This window comes from Glandiceps talaboti, chromosome 4, assembly GCF_964340395.1.
Source record: "Glandiceps talaboti chromosome 4, keGlaTala1.1, whole genome shotgun sequence".
Lineage (NCBI taxonomy): Eukaryota > Metazoa > Hemichordata > Enteropneusta > Spengelidae > Glandiceps > Glandiceps talaboti.
The window spans coordinates 19,199,530-19,217,180 of NC_135552.1; the positions used below are offsets into that span (position 1 = coordinate 19,199,530).

At 34.8% G+C, this 17,651-nt stretch overlaps 2 protein-coding genes across 2 annotated transcripts in view; one reads left to right on the forward strand and one right to left on the reverse strand.

The window, feature by feature from the left end:
* Window positions 1-7,662, forward strand: part of LOC144433760 (uncharacterized) — a 30,991-nt gene extending 23,329 nt beyond the window's left edge. Inside the window, exons 2-4 of the mRNA XM_078122122.1 lie at window positions 1,497-1,765; window positions 4,470-4,654; window positions 6,339-7,662. Of these exons, the coding sequence (XP_077978248.1) occupies window positions 1,690-1,765; window positions 4,470-4,654; window positions 6,339-6,581 (504 nt within the window). The 5' untranslated portion in view covers window positions 1,497-1,689 and the 3' untranslated portion in view covers window positions 6,582-7,662. The remainder of the gene's footprint in view (window positions 1-1,496; window positions 1,766-4,469; window positions 4,655-6,338) is intronic.
* Window positions 7,663-9,816: 2,154 nt separating this feature from the next.
* LOC144434271 (uracil-DNA glycosylase-like) lies at window positions 9,817-17,277 on the reverse strand. Its single transcript, XM_078122725.1, has 5 exons — window positions 17,100-17,277; window positions 16,386-16,591; window positions 15,294-15,341; window positions 13,460-13,632; window positions 9,817-10,099 (listed from the first exon to the last, which is right to left on the reverse strand). Exons 1-5 carry the CDS (start codon window positions 17,275-17,277, stop codon window positions 9,817-9,819), a joined length of 888 nt encoding a protein of 295 aa, XP_077978851.1.
* Window positions 17,278-17,651: the final 374 nt, after the last annotated feature.

Consider the following 17,651-nt stretch of genomic DNA (forward strand, 5'->3'; position numbering starts at 1 on the left):
AGCTCTATAATGGATACAGAACGATTGTGTTATGTGTCTACTTCTTGAATTCACATATAAGGAGATCTGAAACACAAGTTTTTCTATACTGTCAAAGTTTACCGTTGGTAGGCCTATAGAAGTTGGTTTTGTGTTATATAAGTAATACGACTATCACAAGATGGTGTGATATCACATATAACGTTTGGCAATAGATATCGATGAAGGCTACCCTCTCAGATTAAAGTTTTGAGGCTAGACGATATATAGGAGAACGTCAGGGGTCCGAAAAAAATTAACTTCTCATGTCACTAAAAAGTAGCAGTTGTCCGTAATGTTGGTATAATAGCAAAAATGTTCCTACACTAGCAGATATAATAAAGTCGCTTTGCTGTCTCGTGTATTAGATAACTTGATTAGGTGGTTATATCTACTATGTGTAACAGAAACTGCAGTTTAGTATGTATATGTCTGGTGATGAGATGAGGTGATATGTAGTGTCCGTAACATGTAAAGTGTCTGTAACATGTCAGAAACACAAATTATACATATATGTAAATATCTTTAGTAAAACAATTCAGACTTATTCATCAATTTGTTTTCTGAACTACCTAATGAGGAACCGGGATTCGATAGTTTACTTTCCCGAACTGGGAATTGCTGGCTTACCTTTCCGAACTGAGGATTGCTAGTTTACCTTCCCGAACTGGGAATTGCTAAGTTTACCTTCCCGAACTGGGAATTTCTGGCTTACCTTTCCGATCTGGGAATTGCTAGTTTACCTTCCCGAACTGAGAACTGCTAATTTACCTTCCCGAACAGGGAATTGCTAAGTTTACCTTCCTGAACTGGGAATTGCTAGTGTTTACCTTCCCGGGAATTTATAATACCACATGTTTACATTTGATATTTTAACCATTTTTAATTTTTTTTATTTATTAAAGTGTTAATCTATAAGAAATGTTTTGCCTGAGGTTGCAAGGTGTACATATTCATGCAATGTTTCATTTCTCCGAATATAATGTATCGGTATGTGTGGATTCTGAGTTCATGCGAAACGTATATGTATGATCGGGACGTTGCTTACATGAAGTATGTGATGTGAAGTGAATGACTAAATACATGCAGATGGTAGACAATATATCATGTATATAATACCCACATATGATTACTAATCACATATGAAAATAACTAAATAAAGTAACAAATAAAATGTGAATTAAGCTTATAATAGAATTTTAAATATAAACATTCACAATAATTCTTTTCGACCAAATATTCGATAATTATGGAAGAAATCGATATCATATATCAATATTGATTTTCAAAGTTCTGCGACAAGAATGTAATAATGTATCAACGGTGTTCTTTTACTGCCTACTGCACTTATCTGCACTGTTACATTAATTTGCCGTTTTCACTCAATTATACATGTCAATTATTCAATAGGTAACAAAGCTACAGGCATTCTTTTGTTATCTTTTTATAAAAGTTCTCATCTCTTTCATATGTATGAGGCTCTGACGCAGGCCTTTGTCACAACCAATCCCGATATAAAAGCTGCTTGCATTGACGGCACTGTGCTGTGAATAGGCAAACCAGAGCAACGCCAAATTTGCAAACCAGATGTGTCTCTTCGGGGATATATTTAAGACCAATATATCAGTGTAGAGTGATACGGAAAGAGTTTGGACACCAACGAAAAACAACATGGCGATACTGTTTACAGAGAACCATACACTCATCTCTATTCTCTTCATCTTCACAGTTTTGACATTACTAAAAGGTAGGTGTTTATTCCACTACGTTTCAACTGACCCCAATCAATGTAAATTTTATACGGTGATTCATTTCACCACCTATGTTGTATTTACTGTCGATCCTATTAAACTCACGAAAACGATAGTTGTCTTCTGTTCTCTCACGGTTGTTTATGTTCGATCGGACAAACATTATTGTTTTCTAAGGGTATAAAAACCTTTCATCGTTGAAATACTGCTTTTCTCCCACCGTAACAGATGCTTCAAACATAAATCGTTGCTATGACACGATAAGAAACGCAACACTATTACGTGAAATGTAATATCGTAAACAGTTCATCTGGTATGTAATTTCTGTGTGAGTAATGGTTGCATCTTTGACCGTTTTAAAATTGCGGAATTTTCGTCGGTCAACGTAGCTTCATTATTGTCCCTGAAAGTGGTAACTGTACGTGTACTTTGAAACGATTCAGTCTGGTGTGATTCGAAAATCACTCCAGTATTAAATCATGTCGGCTATTAGTGCACTATTCCTTTGCGATTTTGTAAATTCTCAGAGAATGTCTGGTACATACCAACGCTTTCAGAACGAGGTTTTTTTTTCTAGTTTAAGTATTTAAGAGTGTGTCTTCGTTATATATGTCGTAAAACTGATCGCCTAAACTGTCTATTTAACTGATATGTTATTGTCCCCTTTAACAATGAAGGTTTTATTTGATGATGCACACACAACTGTTGGCAACAAACATGGCGGAGATAAATGACGACCATACACTCTCTATTCCAACACTATGTTGAATTCTTCTGTATACAAAGACCAAATTGCAATCACGTTCTCAGAGTGTACGTTTTTGGATTTGAAGGAGTCTGCTGTTATTATGGCGGTTTAGTAATTTGATGTCAATCTTGTAAACATGCTAACCATAGATTGACGGTTTTGCCAATGGCGTTTACATGACTAGGCGGTGATCATGAATACACAATAAACCTCAATCGATACAAAGACACATAAAATAGTTGTCTTGGGGGGTAGCAGGACCATTGAACCGGAATAAATCAAACTGCAGCTGTAAAGTTAGATATCGCAACAAGCAAAATGGTGCTGAGTTGAATAGAATATGTTATAAATGCACACACCTAAGGGTGTACATTGCCAAGACTATTTACTACTAAATCAGATATATATGTATTTTCCTTCCTTCATGAGTTTATCCTGATAATGACGAACCACCTTGGTCAAACTCGGCCAAAGCTAAACTTGGCACCAATACAAGACTGATCACACGGCATTTTACTAACATCATACGTCTAGTTACTCTTACAAAACACCTATAGCCAACTAACGTTCTCCGGGCGTTCTCGTGTTTATCAAATTCCCCGTTTCAATATTTTATACAATTGTGTTTATACATGATTCAGTAATCGGGTGTAAAAAATCTTCCATGGCGTAGCCAATCACTTTTACTTCCAAACATCATTAGTCCATCATCTACAACAAAATTGTAGCTCAATCTTTTCTTGCGTTGTATTGTCATGTAGTGGGTTGTGCAGCCCGCCTTCAAGTCGTTGTGAACATAGTTCCAAATCTTTTGAACCTACTGGTATGGATGTACGTATGGATAGTCTGTAACACAACTGGCAATCAGTAAAAATCAACCACTGTCTATTTTCATAATCATGATGAATGGAACAAAGTCTACTACTTTGTCTAACAGCTCAGCAATATTTTTTTACAAAATAATTTTTACAAAAAAGATTTTGTGTTAGAAAATACAAAGGGTCATCCATCTATGATGGAATAATGATTTGTAAGTTTACATTTCAGCTTTTCTCGCATAAAACTATTATAAATATCCACTTCGCTGTTGGATGATTTAGAGACTGTCTGCGGACTAAGTCGTTACATAGATATTGTCTGTGGACTGGGTTGTTACAGAGAGACTGTGGACTAAGTCGTTAGAGAGACTGTAGACTAAGTAATTACAGAGATACTGCGGACTAAGTCGTTAGAGAGACTGTCTGTGGACTAAGTTGTTACAGAGAGACTGTGGACTAAGTCGTTAGAGAAAGATTGTCTTTGGACTAAGTCGTCTAACGTTATAGATGATTTAATCAAAATCAATTTACAGCTAAGCAAAGTAACGAAGCCAGGTTGTACAAGTCTATAGGATGTAAATTCAAACGTATAAGAACATTGAAACCGATGTCATCACCCATGCAGAACACATTATATACGAGATTAAAAAAAACCTAGGGCCAACCCTAATGATTCAACGATTCTAGATTTAAATTCCTGGTGCATACGGGCAGGTAACTGTAATGTTCTATGAACTCTCGCATACTTAATAATCGCTTGCTATAGGCAGAACTCTATTTGATAATTTCAAAGCATGCATCAATATAAGATAACATTTGATAACTTCAAAACATCAACATCAACATTTCAATAGAAGATTTTATTGACGTTTTTCATATAAGTATTTTCATCCGATTAAAACGCTTTTTAACTCAACTTGCACTCACTTCCATGTACCGTACTAATATACTGGTAAAACTGACATCAAAACGAGCATGCATAGAAAGGTGTGAAATTATGCTCTTGATAGCCTATACCAATTACCTTCAGAGAGCCACCTATCCAGTTTCTGTGTCGATGAAAACTTCCACCGACAACCGACCCAGGGTGGAAGAAACTGATCAGTACCTAAAGCCCATCTTATATCTTTTCAGACGCTGTGATCGTCAGAGGAAATTCAGATTTTGAAAATATTATAGGAGATGCACTGAGTTGTTATAAATGTGCTGGGCACGACGATTCTTCAATTTCTGCTTGTATGAACGATCCGGAAAAATTTGCAGAACAAGAACGATGCCCCGATGAAGTTGCCAATGTGACAGTGTTCCCGTCTTGTCATGTGAGTATATCGTAGTATCCTAGCCTGTCTGTCTGTCTGTCTGTCTGTCTGTCTGTATGTATGTCTGTTTGTCTGCCTGCGTATGTATGTATGTATGTATGTATGTATGTATGTATGTATGTATGTATGTATGTATGTATGTATGTATGTATGTATGTATGTATGTATGTCGTTCTCTCCTTTCCTCCCTTTTTATAACAGAAGGTTCAAGCTTCATTTGCAATTGGGGTTCACTCTAGCTTAACTCACCCTATAATCATCTTTATGTCTACGGTGATAGCTGTCTCAGTACCGACAGAAACTATGAACGAACGTATAGTGGGCGATGCAATGTATACGAAAGAAAGTCTTACGAATTAACGTCACCAAGTTTACAAAATTCTGCCATATTTATGAATATCTGAAGTAAATTTATCATCAAATTTGTCGATATATATATAATTTATATTGATATCGCCATCGTAGATATACCAAGTGTGACTTGGCATCTTGTGAAAGAGAATACAGTATATATAGTTCAAACTTTAATTACTGAGATTGCGTCCATATTTTGTGTAAATCTGTTCAAAACCATAGCTACATACACGCTCTGTATATATCTCCTAATATCTACGATCAGATCACAGTGGGTTGAATACTGCTCATTTGAGATATAGTGCAATTCATAAACACTACAACATGACATCTTTTAACTGTTGATATGGCTTGTTGAAAACCGTCTTGGCAAATTTTCACAATGTCGTCAACTTATCCTTGCCCTTTTAGTTATTTTATATTCGCAGTATTCTTCGTGATTGACAGAGATTTATCGGTAGTAATAACATATAGTGTACCATACGTTTTCCCTCGATACACAGTACATATTCGAATTCACAATGTCAAATGAACATAAATCATTCTTAAATAAACTGACAGCAAATGATTTATTTCGCCCTTGTCCACTTTATCTTACCGTTCCCTATTAAAATACAGACGTATTGTCCCATCGGATACATGCATAGTAGTACTCAGCTATCAGCCTATGTATATAATCTCTACGTATCTATGCTCAATACAAAGTGCTGTGTGTTTTTTTTAGCTTTCTAGCACTGTTACAACTTGTAAAACGTGTTCTTTATTTATAGATAATATCACAAGATTGAGAACTGTTCATTTTCTAAAATACATGTGTCACGATGCGTCAACAGTTTGTGCTGTGTTATTTGTTATCATCACACTATCGCTCACGCAGTCGTTGTCATGACAACGAATATGTATGCCCGAATGATTGCATTGACTATCTTTTTTTAAATGACAACGTATGCCCTTTAACGATCACCTTGTTTTGACAACGGAAAATATCTGAAACAATCTGCATTATTTGTGTAATACACGTATTTGTAGGGTGTGTGTGTGTGTGTGTGTGTGTGTGTGTGTGTGTGTGTTTGTGTGTTTGTGTGTGTGTGTATGTATGTATGTATGTATGTATGTATGTATGTATGTATGTATGTATGTATGTATGTATGTATGTATGTGTGTGTGTGTGTGTGTATGTATGTATGTATGTGTGTGTGTGTGTGTGTGTCAAGTGTCATTATACATGCGACTCGTAAGGTATGCATGCCTATATATATGACATGTTCATCACAGTATACGTACATGTATATGTGTTAAATGGTTTGTCATATTTTTCATATATTTACAGAAAACTAAACAGACTGCAGCCGGAAAAGTGACCAGCTTTACAAGGGGTTGTCTGTATCATTATAATTGTTCCGAGATTATGAGTTGTGAAAATATCAACCAAACCGGAGTATGCACCTCATGCTGCGATGATAACAGACTGTGTAATGCCGCGTCATCAGTGCAGCATCAATGGTTCGTCATGGCAACGTCTACAATTCTCTCTTTTGGGGTGATCATGCTGCTCCCGATACGTCAACGATGAATTCGTCGTCATTGATGTGTGTGCACGATAGTCAAATTAAACAGTACTTAAGGTTATGTATGAACTGAGTGGGTATCGTACATTGTGCAAAAAAAAATAATGTATACGGTCGAATACAACAACACGCGTATGGTTGATGGACAAATAGTATTATAACCATTCCTGTGTACTTGTAGTCTATATTAAAGTAGAAAGCAAATGGCAATCGCTTTACTTACAACTCAAATCATGAAAAAAGAGACAATGTCGTATGTTCAGAATGACCGGCAATTAAAATTACAATGCAAATATGGCAATCACATATTGGGTAGTAGAGTAAGGAACATACAGCACAAACCACGTTATTCACACTATTCCTTTATTTCGGGACTAATATACACTTGACTGTGAGAATATGAAAAACACTGAATTTTTTAATTATGTATATTGTATATTTATACACGTTTTAAAAGGTTACATGATATATAATGTTAAAGCGGCGAAGTTGTTACGATATTTAGATGTAATCACAGTCTTTGTCAGACTGATTTATTAAACCGTTTAGTCAATCTATCATTTACCGTCCACACTATCTACTGCTAAAATAGAGCACCTTCTTTCCTCTTTCAAATAAAGTTTCACGAGAAAGCTAAATATAATCCGATTTGCTTGCATGTCCATGGTTTTATTTCGAGGCAAAAATGTCGCTAAAAATGTTTGCAGGTTTTACGTACCTTCATCGATTCTCCATAGCCCATTATATACCGGGGTTATATAATGTCTATTTGGTCGTCTAAACTGATGTAATATTCAGTGAATATTTAGAAACATTAATTCCCACCGTTCCTATCTAGTTTCAAATACTACAAAAGCAGTTAAACTTTATGTAACTATTTATCACAATTTAAACGACGTTGTTAGCATTTTACCTGTAGAATCTCTCAAGCATTATTGTATGGGTGTTATTTTAGACACCCCGTGTACTATATACAGGTGTTATTTTTTACATTGTTGAGTACGAGTATCGTTTCGGTATAATCTGTCTAGAACTGCAGACAAATCTTGTGTACGTATTAAACAATGTAAATCAATGTATTTAGAGAATACAATGGATAATATTTTTATATCGAAATAAACCGTTTTAGTTAATTATTAATATCAAAACGACTGTCATTTTTATTTCAAGCGTAAATGTGTTGGAGAAGTGACCCCAGTTGGCGTTGAAATATAGCTATGATAGTGAACATGTGAATATGGCAAACAGTCTATGCATTATTCAAACATACTCTCATGCCAATCCCATTAGAACAGGACGATAAGATTGGATGTGATCATCCGCGCGGAAAACAACCGATCCTAAAGAAAGGTCTTCTCTGTACACACTGACACAACTTATAGTTCTCCCCTGGGAGTTCTCTCTACACTGTCTGACAGTCACTATCGACCAACACAGTACAACCAGTACATCATTCACTATATGTGTACAGTCACTGGATTGAGCATACAAAGTGAATATGAAAAGGAGCAACTGTTGACAGTCTAGCCAATCATACAACTGCAATCAATCGAGCATGTCCATACAGTTAATATAAAATAACTAATTTGCATACTGTCATGCAACTGCCAGCAATCAAATATATTGATCAATACTTTCGCATTTGACTCTGATGAGATGGAACGGATGGATGGAATGTACGGATATCTAAGCACAATCTGAACATTATCATAACACACCACAACAGAACACAACACAATGCTAACAATCAAACACATCACATTCCTAGCATTAAACATGCAACAGTGCTAGCATCCACACTCATCACAGTGCTAGCAATCAAACACATCACAACACTGGCAATCAAACACGTTACGATGCTAGCACTCAAACACATCACAACACTATTAACAAAACATAACCACTAGCTAGGTACTAGGTACTTCGCTGGGCAATGGGTGTACCCTAGCACATTCAAATTACAAGCAAAAACATTTACAAAAATTCAAAAACTAGGGGTCAGAAATGTACATTTCAGCCATGAACTAAAGGTCAAATAATTGTCTTCTGACATAAAAAAAGGGGCTGTTATTTTAAGTATACATGTATTTAACTGAGTTGCCATATGGACGAGAATTGGGTTTTTATTTTAGATGTTTAATTTATTAAACAATTCGATCATGGTGTCCTACTTGAAAAATCAATGTAAAAACAACATAAACTAAATCTGTGTTTGCCACTTTCAAACATTTTTACACATTTTTTGGCATTTTGCAATGTATTAATAATACATGTTTGTTAATGTACGTACAATAACAAATGTTTTTCACATTATTATGCTTTTGCAATTCATTGAACTACAAACAAGGACTTGATATATGTTGTGTCACATTGATTTTTCAAGTAGGAAGCCATGATAAAATTGTTGTTACAAATCCAAAATCCAAAATAAATACCCAATCCACATCCATATGGCCACTCTAAATCATTTCATTGTATCATTCATATATCATGTGACATGAATACAAAGAGACTGAGTCTACCCATAGTAAGCAATGGTTAAGTATCATTGCTTTTACTATTAAAAGTAGAACACTACAAGACTAGTACATAGCCTAAAATATCCTCAAAAGACATAAAAACTCAGCTTATGCCCATATAAGTAATAAAAAGACGCCACAGCATTCTGATCTAGGTTTGTTTTAGTTTTCCCCAGGTGATGAATACATACCGACATGAACACATAACCTCAATGATTATAGAAGTAGACAGCCACTTTATTATTTTGTGTAATTTAAAAATAAATCTATTTATTACAGTTCTCACTATACATTCAATTTGATAAATAGTGATTGAATTGCCTGTAGTGTTAATTTAATCTAAAACTATACCTACAGCAGCCTCACTATCAGACAGACTGTCGATACTCTAATATATGTATACCTCCTGGTACATGAATTATCAGTAACCATTCTACATTTTCCATAAAATCGCAGACATTATAGCCTAGAATCCAGGTGATGATGATTTTGAATTTTGTTTTCCCTCTTGCCTTGCCAGATGTCATTGATTCTCCTTTAATGAAGCTAGCTAGAGGGGAAAACAAAATCTAAGATCCCTAATTGCCTGGATTCTAGGCTTGCAATGTCAGTTAAGTTAACATCAGTTAGTCTAGTCTATATTATGTATAAAAAGGTGGCATCATTAACAAATGTTCATTTACATGTAAAATTTAAAAAAAATACATGAGAAAGAGTAATTCTAGAGAAGTGTCCAGTCTATTTCACTTTGTCCTGATTTCTCGAGAGCATCGTTTGCTTTCAAAAAACATCCACATTTCATAAATTTATTGAGAGATAGTGGAGAAGGATGCGCCGATTCAACAACGTGGTGTTTACTTTTATCAATTATTTTGCCTTTCTTTTGGGCAAATCCACCCCATAGAATAAAGACAATGTCTTTACAGTTATCGTTAATAATCCGGATGATGCCATCTGTAAATTTCTGCCATCCTATCTTGGAATGGGAATTGGGTTGGTGTGCTCTGAAAAAAAAATAGTAAAAACTGAATTTGGAATTTGGATAAAAAAACAGATTTCCAAAATATTATCCATCAATTTCCATCATCCTACATTGGAATAAGAATTGGGTTGGTATGAACTATCATTTCAGTATAATTCAAAATACCCTCTAATTAAGGAGTTTGCCAAAAACCAGATTTATGAACTAAAAAACACAAAATAGTGAGTGGAGTCAGACTCTTTCAAAAGAGATTTGTGAAATAAACATATACTTCTATACATGTAATATAAATATGTTTAAAATACATGAAATATACATGCTTGTATATATGTAACATTAAATATATACATGAAATATACACACATATGCTTGTAACAATAAATGTTTAAAATACATCAAATATACATGTTTGCATTATGTAACATTAAACATGTTTAAAATACATGAAATATATATGTATTTTAAACATGTTTAATGTTTCATAATACAAACATGTATATTTGACATATTTTAAATATATGTAAACATGGTTAACATATGAAATACACATTGTATTTGTTTACACGTAACATAAAATCTGTTACAATGCATGAATCCATCCTAGTCTATTTTTGGTATAATTATGTTTTCTTTTCATATAAAAATAGTGCCATGTAATTGCATATCTGTCAGTGTTGCATGTTGTTTGACTGACACTCCCCACAGAGCTCTTGAATATTGCGTTTCTTTCCTGTAAAGTATCGTTCTACGAATAACAACAGCTGATCTCTGAAATTGAATGGTATGTAGAGATTGACACACTGCAACTAGAAAAAATGCCAAAGGGAATTTATCTGATTATACACGATATCAATGAGTATACAGCAATCCACTTAATAAATAGGCTGTCTTTCCACACTCGTACATTACTGAAGTGTTGAGAATTGGGGAATTCTTACAACATGTTTCATGTTAGTGTTCACTGGCTCTGTTTGATACAAGTGTGTAGAAGCTACACTTTACGATTGCAACTTCTTGCTACATTTTGTCAAAATGAAATAAACCCATTTGAACATACTACAACTAGAATGCAGACATGTAGATACCACTGTCTTCAAGTGTGTCTGTATTTGATGTCTGCATGGTGCCATGTTAGTTCATTTCATTTAGACAAAATGTTGCAAGAAACTGCTATATTCATTCAATCTTGCTATCTTAAAGTGCAGCGTATGCAGTTTCTCATTGGTTTATGCAAGGTTGTATCAAACAGAGCCCGCAAACACTTAGCTTGCTCGAGCCGCAAAACATATGATTTGACAGTTGTGCAAGGTTGTGCACATGTGCAACATTGAGCTAATCTGTTTGTGTGACTTACTGCTATTTTGAATGGTCTGAGCTTACCGTTATCTGTTTTGCGAATCGAGCGAACATAAGACAAGAATTGACAGAATAGACAAGACGTAGGTTGAATTTAGTGATCTAAAGTTGCTTTCTGTACTTTTTATAGTCATTGGCAAGGGTATGGGTGGGTTTTTAACCGAAAATCTGTGTGAAGGAAATCTGTTTGCAGTCTCGCTGTTTGAGATGGGGAAGAACCATAGCAGAGGGGAGAAGACGTGTCGAAACCCCATAAGCATACACATCCAGAGCTAGCAAACACTAAAATGAAACAGGCTGTATCTGATAGTTCTATGTCATGACACAACATATCTATTTCATCAGCCTGTGTAACACTAAAAAGACAACCTTCAACATTACCAGCATTTGGTTTGAATTATTTAAACTTCATTTGCAAGGGGTATGGAGTATTCCCGATGCAATTTGTTCATTCTATTGGAATATATTCATAGCACAAATTGCTTGTCACTGTGTAAGCATAACGCTGGGGATGACAAGACCCTTTGATCCAAAAGCAAATTGTCTACAGATCGTGATTACAGAATATACAGTTGGGAATACAGAATGATGTAACTTGACATGTACATAAGAAGCATGTATTTTACATACACTACCTAAAAATGCAAAAACAAAATAAATTAGTTCTACCCTGTTTTCACTCAACAATATTATTTTCAGGAGGATGCTTTTTGTAGTCTTTATTTTAAAATTAAATAAATTTTTAAGTACTAAATCTCTCCAAGGGAATAATAATTTTTTATAGATCTGATGAAATATTGAATCTGATGTATTGATGCATAATACAGTATTTTTAAAAAATTCACATTTCCATGATGATGATGATGATGATAATGATATGATGATAATTATGATGATGATGATGATGATGATGATGATACTAATATTCTAAGTTGAAACAGTTGTGTTTTTGTTTCAAGTATTTGCTCCAAAACACAAGGACACAATTTGAAATTATTTAAGGACAGATCTAGATTGGATGGATATAAATAAAGTGTTATTGCTGCTGTATTAATTACCTATTTTAATGCATGTACTGATAGCCAAGTTAGAACATTAATAGGTAACCCCCTCACTGGCTTGTAAATTCACAGTAAATTCACAGCAAAAGTGAAATTCATGGAAAGCTGTAGAGTTGACAGTGATGGGCTAGGTGTAGGATTTCAGAAGAGAAAATCTCTAAGAATTAGGCCATCTGCAAATAACACCGCGACACAAATTTCTGAATTTGATACATGCAAGTCTTTATACTATGTACTATAACTGTGCTATTGCGATCACTGTTGCACGATTTCATGTTTGCAAGGTGACGTATTTTGAATAAAATTCTTGGAACTCAGGAATTGCAATTAAGTAAATGTATCTTTGTTCAATACATTATTTGGAATTTGAAATTGCCACAAAATAAGAATCTGAGTCAGCGACACTTTTATGTAATCATGGATTGACATAATATAGAAGATAATAACATGTAAAAAGGTTTACATCGTTGTGACATATAATGTTGCCGATACAATCAATAAAACACTACAAATAACATTATAAAATGAGGTAGAGTACATTTCCTAGATTATATGAATATAAACGAATCACAGCATTAACAAAATTCTATACACATGTATATACCGTAATGGGGATTGGTATCTGACAATGGATTTTACATTTTCAAGATGATGTCTTTTGAGTAGATTTCAATGCAAAGACTTAAATATGGTAAGAGTAGGATAAGAAGGGATTTCAAGAGCATTTGATCACACAAAACAGATATATGATATATATCATTTGAATTACTCTACAGTAAGTGTTGCTAAGTAGTATGGAAACACTCCCTGCACAGCCCATTTTTTCTAAACAAAGTACCATGGTCTGGAATACTAAATTCTGGATACATACCCTACAGTAAGTGTTGTGTTATTAACACTCCCTACTTAGCCCATTTTTCTAAACAAAGTACCATGGTCTGGAATACTAAATTCTGGATACTTACTTGACAGTAAGTGTTGCGTTTAGTAGTAACACTCCCTGCTCAGCCCATTTCTCCAAACAACCATGGTCTGGAATACTGAATTCTGGATATTCATGCTTCAATTCTTTGTAGATATTTTTTAGTGATGGTGGTGGAGAAATACCCTCAGGTACAGAGAAAGCAAGCCCCATCGCCTGTCAATATACAAGAAATAAAATATATTTGTCATCATATTTGAAAGAAGAAAGATGTCAATTTTGAATAAAAAGATTATTTTTTCCTGTAAAAGTATTTGGAATGCCATCAAGAAAAGAGACAGCAAGTCCCATGGCCTGAATATTTGTAAATATTAAATACATTTTAGTGTCAAAATAAACTTAAGAGAAAATTGAATAGAATGCCAGTATTTGAATACTTTTGGAAAGAAAAAGAATTTAATTGATATCGTTAATTTGCATAAAAGTATGAGTCTGCCATTATATTGAAAATTATGATGAGAAGAAGTTTAAAATCTAAACTTTCGCTTCAGACCTAATCAGTATTAAAACCCAGCTACAATGTATACAGAATCAGCTTCAAATTCAATTGAATGTTTTATTCCTACTAGTACTTAGTCCTAGTTTTCTCTACTAGTACTGGCCATTGTCCATAGTTACTGTGTGTCTACCAGTATTATGGGATGTATTCCTCTACTAGCCAAATCATCACTGTCCATAGTTAGTGTCTACTAGTATTATGGGATGTAATCTGTAAAACTAGTTCAGTATATAGCTATATATTGTAGACAAAACAAACAGACAACTTAATTGATATTCCTTGAAAGGTCTTTGAGTCTAAATGACTTAGGGTTTAAAGGATTGAACCGTCGTGCTGTCAACATGTAACAAATTGAATTGTAGTCTGATTCATCAAAGATGGCAGATAAATGTCTGCAATGCCACTTGACCCTTGACCCCTGTGATGGATAGATGCATAGGTAGATAGTAAATGTTTATACATTCTCAACATATGTCTCCATTTCTAGGTTGATTGCATTTCTTTTTTCTCCTTAGCTACTGACTTTTTTCTTTCAAAGTTTCAGTTTTGGGCGAGTCATGATTTGAGATTTAGGTAAGCATGTTAATATTTGAATATTACTATGCTGATTTACAGCTTAGAAATATAGCTAGCTGGTTCAAGATAATATTTTCAAAGATATTCTAGTCTTCAGCCTAGAATAATCAAGATGCAAGAATATGCTCTATGAGTCATGGAAACATAGTGATAAATCTGTTGAGGACTTGTCAGATGAAAATAGAGAGAGCATGTATGTCTCCTTGAAAGGGAGATCTCACATGTCACACAAGCTCAACAAACAATTTTTTGTTTAGGCCAAACCCCCCTCTCCCCCCTCCCCCCCTAAATGAACGTTCAAAGCTCTGACATCGACACATTTATATATAATGTAAACTATGGTGAAAATTCTAACAGATTACACCACTACAATCCATACGATGTACAAACATGGTAAACACATTAAAATACTGACTGGAAACCCAGCACTGTATGTCACATACACAGCAGTAAATTTTAATCAACTTCTTAACATCTCAATAGTAAATACAGAATCTGTCACTGAACGTGTGAATTCTTTTCTAAATTTGGTTGTAAGTACAAAAATCCCTCACCTAAACGAACAAAGTTAGTTTATTGAGCTTGTGTTACATTGTGCGGTTGGCATTACTTGATAGATTATAATTATCAATAATGGAACTGACTGGTAATAGTTTAGAAAGTGTAGTAGTGGATGGAGAATTGTTTTTCCCTCTACATGTTACTGTTAGCTTGCTATTAACAAATTTACATTGATGCTTACCTGACCATCATCATGATAGGGATCTTGACCAAGTATGACTACTTTTAACTGAAAGTAATCAAGATATCAAGTTTAACCCTTAGAAATCTGTAATGCATAAGGCCAAAAAAAAAAAAAAAATCTGGTTCTGGTCAGGGTAAACTTTCTAAAGTGGTGTGACGACGCAAATTTTTTTTTTCCTAATTTTTTTTTTTTTTGCAAATAAGTAAACACATATTTTTTTGACACTTTACATACTCTGTGCTATCATATTTATCTCTTGAAAAACTTCCTTTTTCTTCGAAGCAGTTTAGGCTTTGTATTTAAAATAAGCAGTCTTGGCATGTAGGGTAGATTTCAGCTGCTTGTTCTCCTGATATCAGGAATAAATAAGGAACGGGAAAGCAAAAATTATTGGGAAAAAAAAGGATTGACGCGAGGGTATTCAGAGCACGCGCGCGCTGACCAGAACCAGATATATATATATATTCTTTTTGGCCTAACAGTATTCATGATTACTGCCCCCCCCCCCCCATCCATAACGCAATTTACATTGAGTGCCAAACCCCCCCCCCCCATCTCGTCAGTACCACAAACATCAAAATGGATTTGAACCTCCATGCCACCAATGACAGTCATTTATAATCATTAGGAAAGCCATTGATTTATACCTGAGACTTATACATTAACATTGCTTTAGTACTTACATATGGAACAACACAACGGGCTATGGAAAGCATGGTATATAGTAAATACATAGACAAACTGTCACAATCCAGCACTCATAATGTAGTGACTGGAAAGATCAGATGTATGCAGTCCAGACTCAAAACATTTCCCCAAGTTTGATAGACATCAAAGCTGCAAAAGTTTTATCTGATCCCAGTGACCCACCAAGTCTCATGTTTTGGACGTAAAAAATCTACTAAAATATCTAAAGTTGTAAAAATGTATCCATTGATTCTATAATTACCATTACCCGATTACAACAATTACAGACCAATATACCAGTCTGAGTACAAGCTATGATTTTAATATGTCTATGCTAATATCTGTAAATACATGTCTTCACTTTCCTTCGGTTCCCCAATGAATCATCCAGTGCATAATTACCTTACTAAGCGGTGTCAGGTTGAAAGCATGGAATATTTGTTCCTTTGATGGGAATATAGCCGTCTCTGTATTTTGGTATTCCTTGCTCAATACCTGCTGTATTTCTTGGAAAATTTCACATAACTTCTCATCAGATTTCAGGGCTTCTTCAATTTTTTCTTTCCAAGTTGCATCTTTCAAACAGGACAGCAGATTGATACTGGAACCTATTTGATATTAGAGAATTAAAACTAGTTAGTTTTCATAATAAGAATAAAATTGTGCAAATTTTGTGAAAATTTAATTTTTCAAAAATGTGAAGAATCTAAATTTTTCACGGTCACAATCATAATTCAATTTTGTTTCATGTTTTGTACCATACTGTACCACACTCTGCTGGTGTGTACGTGTGTTGCATATAATAAACATTGATAAAGAAATATGTGAATGTGATAACCAAAGTATAGTTTTATTTTATTTTGTAAACAATGCCTAATGAGTGTTGATGGTTGAATTGCTCCCTAATTTGATGTTCTAAACATCAAATAAATAATTGTAACGTCCCTTGGACCATTTCTCCATCACCACCTTCAAGGTGTTTTCCTGACAAGGTGTACCCCCCTCCCTCCGTACGCGTACCCAATGAGCTTGTATGTACCTTGCCTGCTTGCAGACGGTGCACGCGTTTCGAAGAAGTGACGACTTACTCCGTATGCAAGCAGGACCAGTATGTACCTGTTGATGGACTTTCCTTTCGCGCTTTGGTTGCAGTGTCCTTTTTAGATTTTTTTATATTCCCTGCTACATTCCCTTTACGCCGGGAAGACTTTTGAAGTTTTCCCTTGGATCCCAGTCTTCGTTTCTTTGTTTTTATCTTTGTCTCTTTGGCTTTGCGCTTTCTTGACGGTGGCATTATTGCGACAAATTACTACGACAGACCGTTGCAATCCTAAATCACTAAGTATCACTCTCCAACTTCCAAGCCAAGCGACCTCAGTTGAGGTCAAAACAGGTAACAGAGATAATTGGTAGAGCGAGTAATCAGCATATTATGTAACCCTCCGCCCCTTAAAGCTCACCTCCCCCTCCCCTACCATGAATGCCACTCTACGGATAGTCCAACGAAACAGCCACTCGAAATTGCAATCACAAGTAATTTGAAATCTTTTATCAGCAACCTCACTTATATTCCTGCTTCAAGGTCTACTTTGCGCATTAATACATTACTTTGGATTGCAATTCGTCTTTTACTGGGCGATATATTTGGCATGTTGTTACATGTTCTTC

Coding starts and splice junctions, on each gene's coding strand:
- LOC144434271 (XM_078122725.1), bottom strand. CDS start 17,277: ATGCCACCGTCAAGAAAGCGCAAAGCCAAAGAGACAAAGATAAAAACA. Junction 15,342..16,385: donor ACCTGACACCGCTTAGTAAG/GTAATTATGCAC, acceptor GATTACTTTCAG/TTAAAAGTAGTCATACTTGG. Junction 13,633..15,293: donor CCTATCATGATGATGGTCAG/GTAAGCATCAAT, acceptor GTATATTGACAG/GCGATGGGGCTTGCTTTCTC.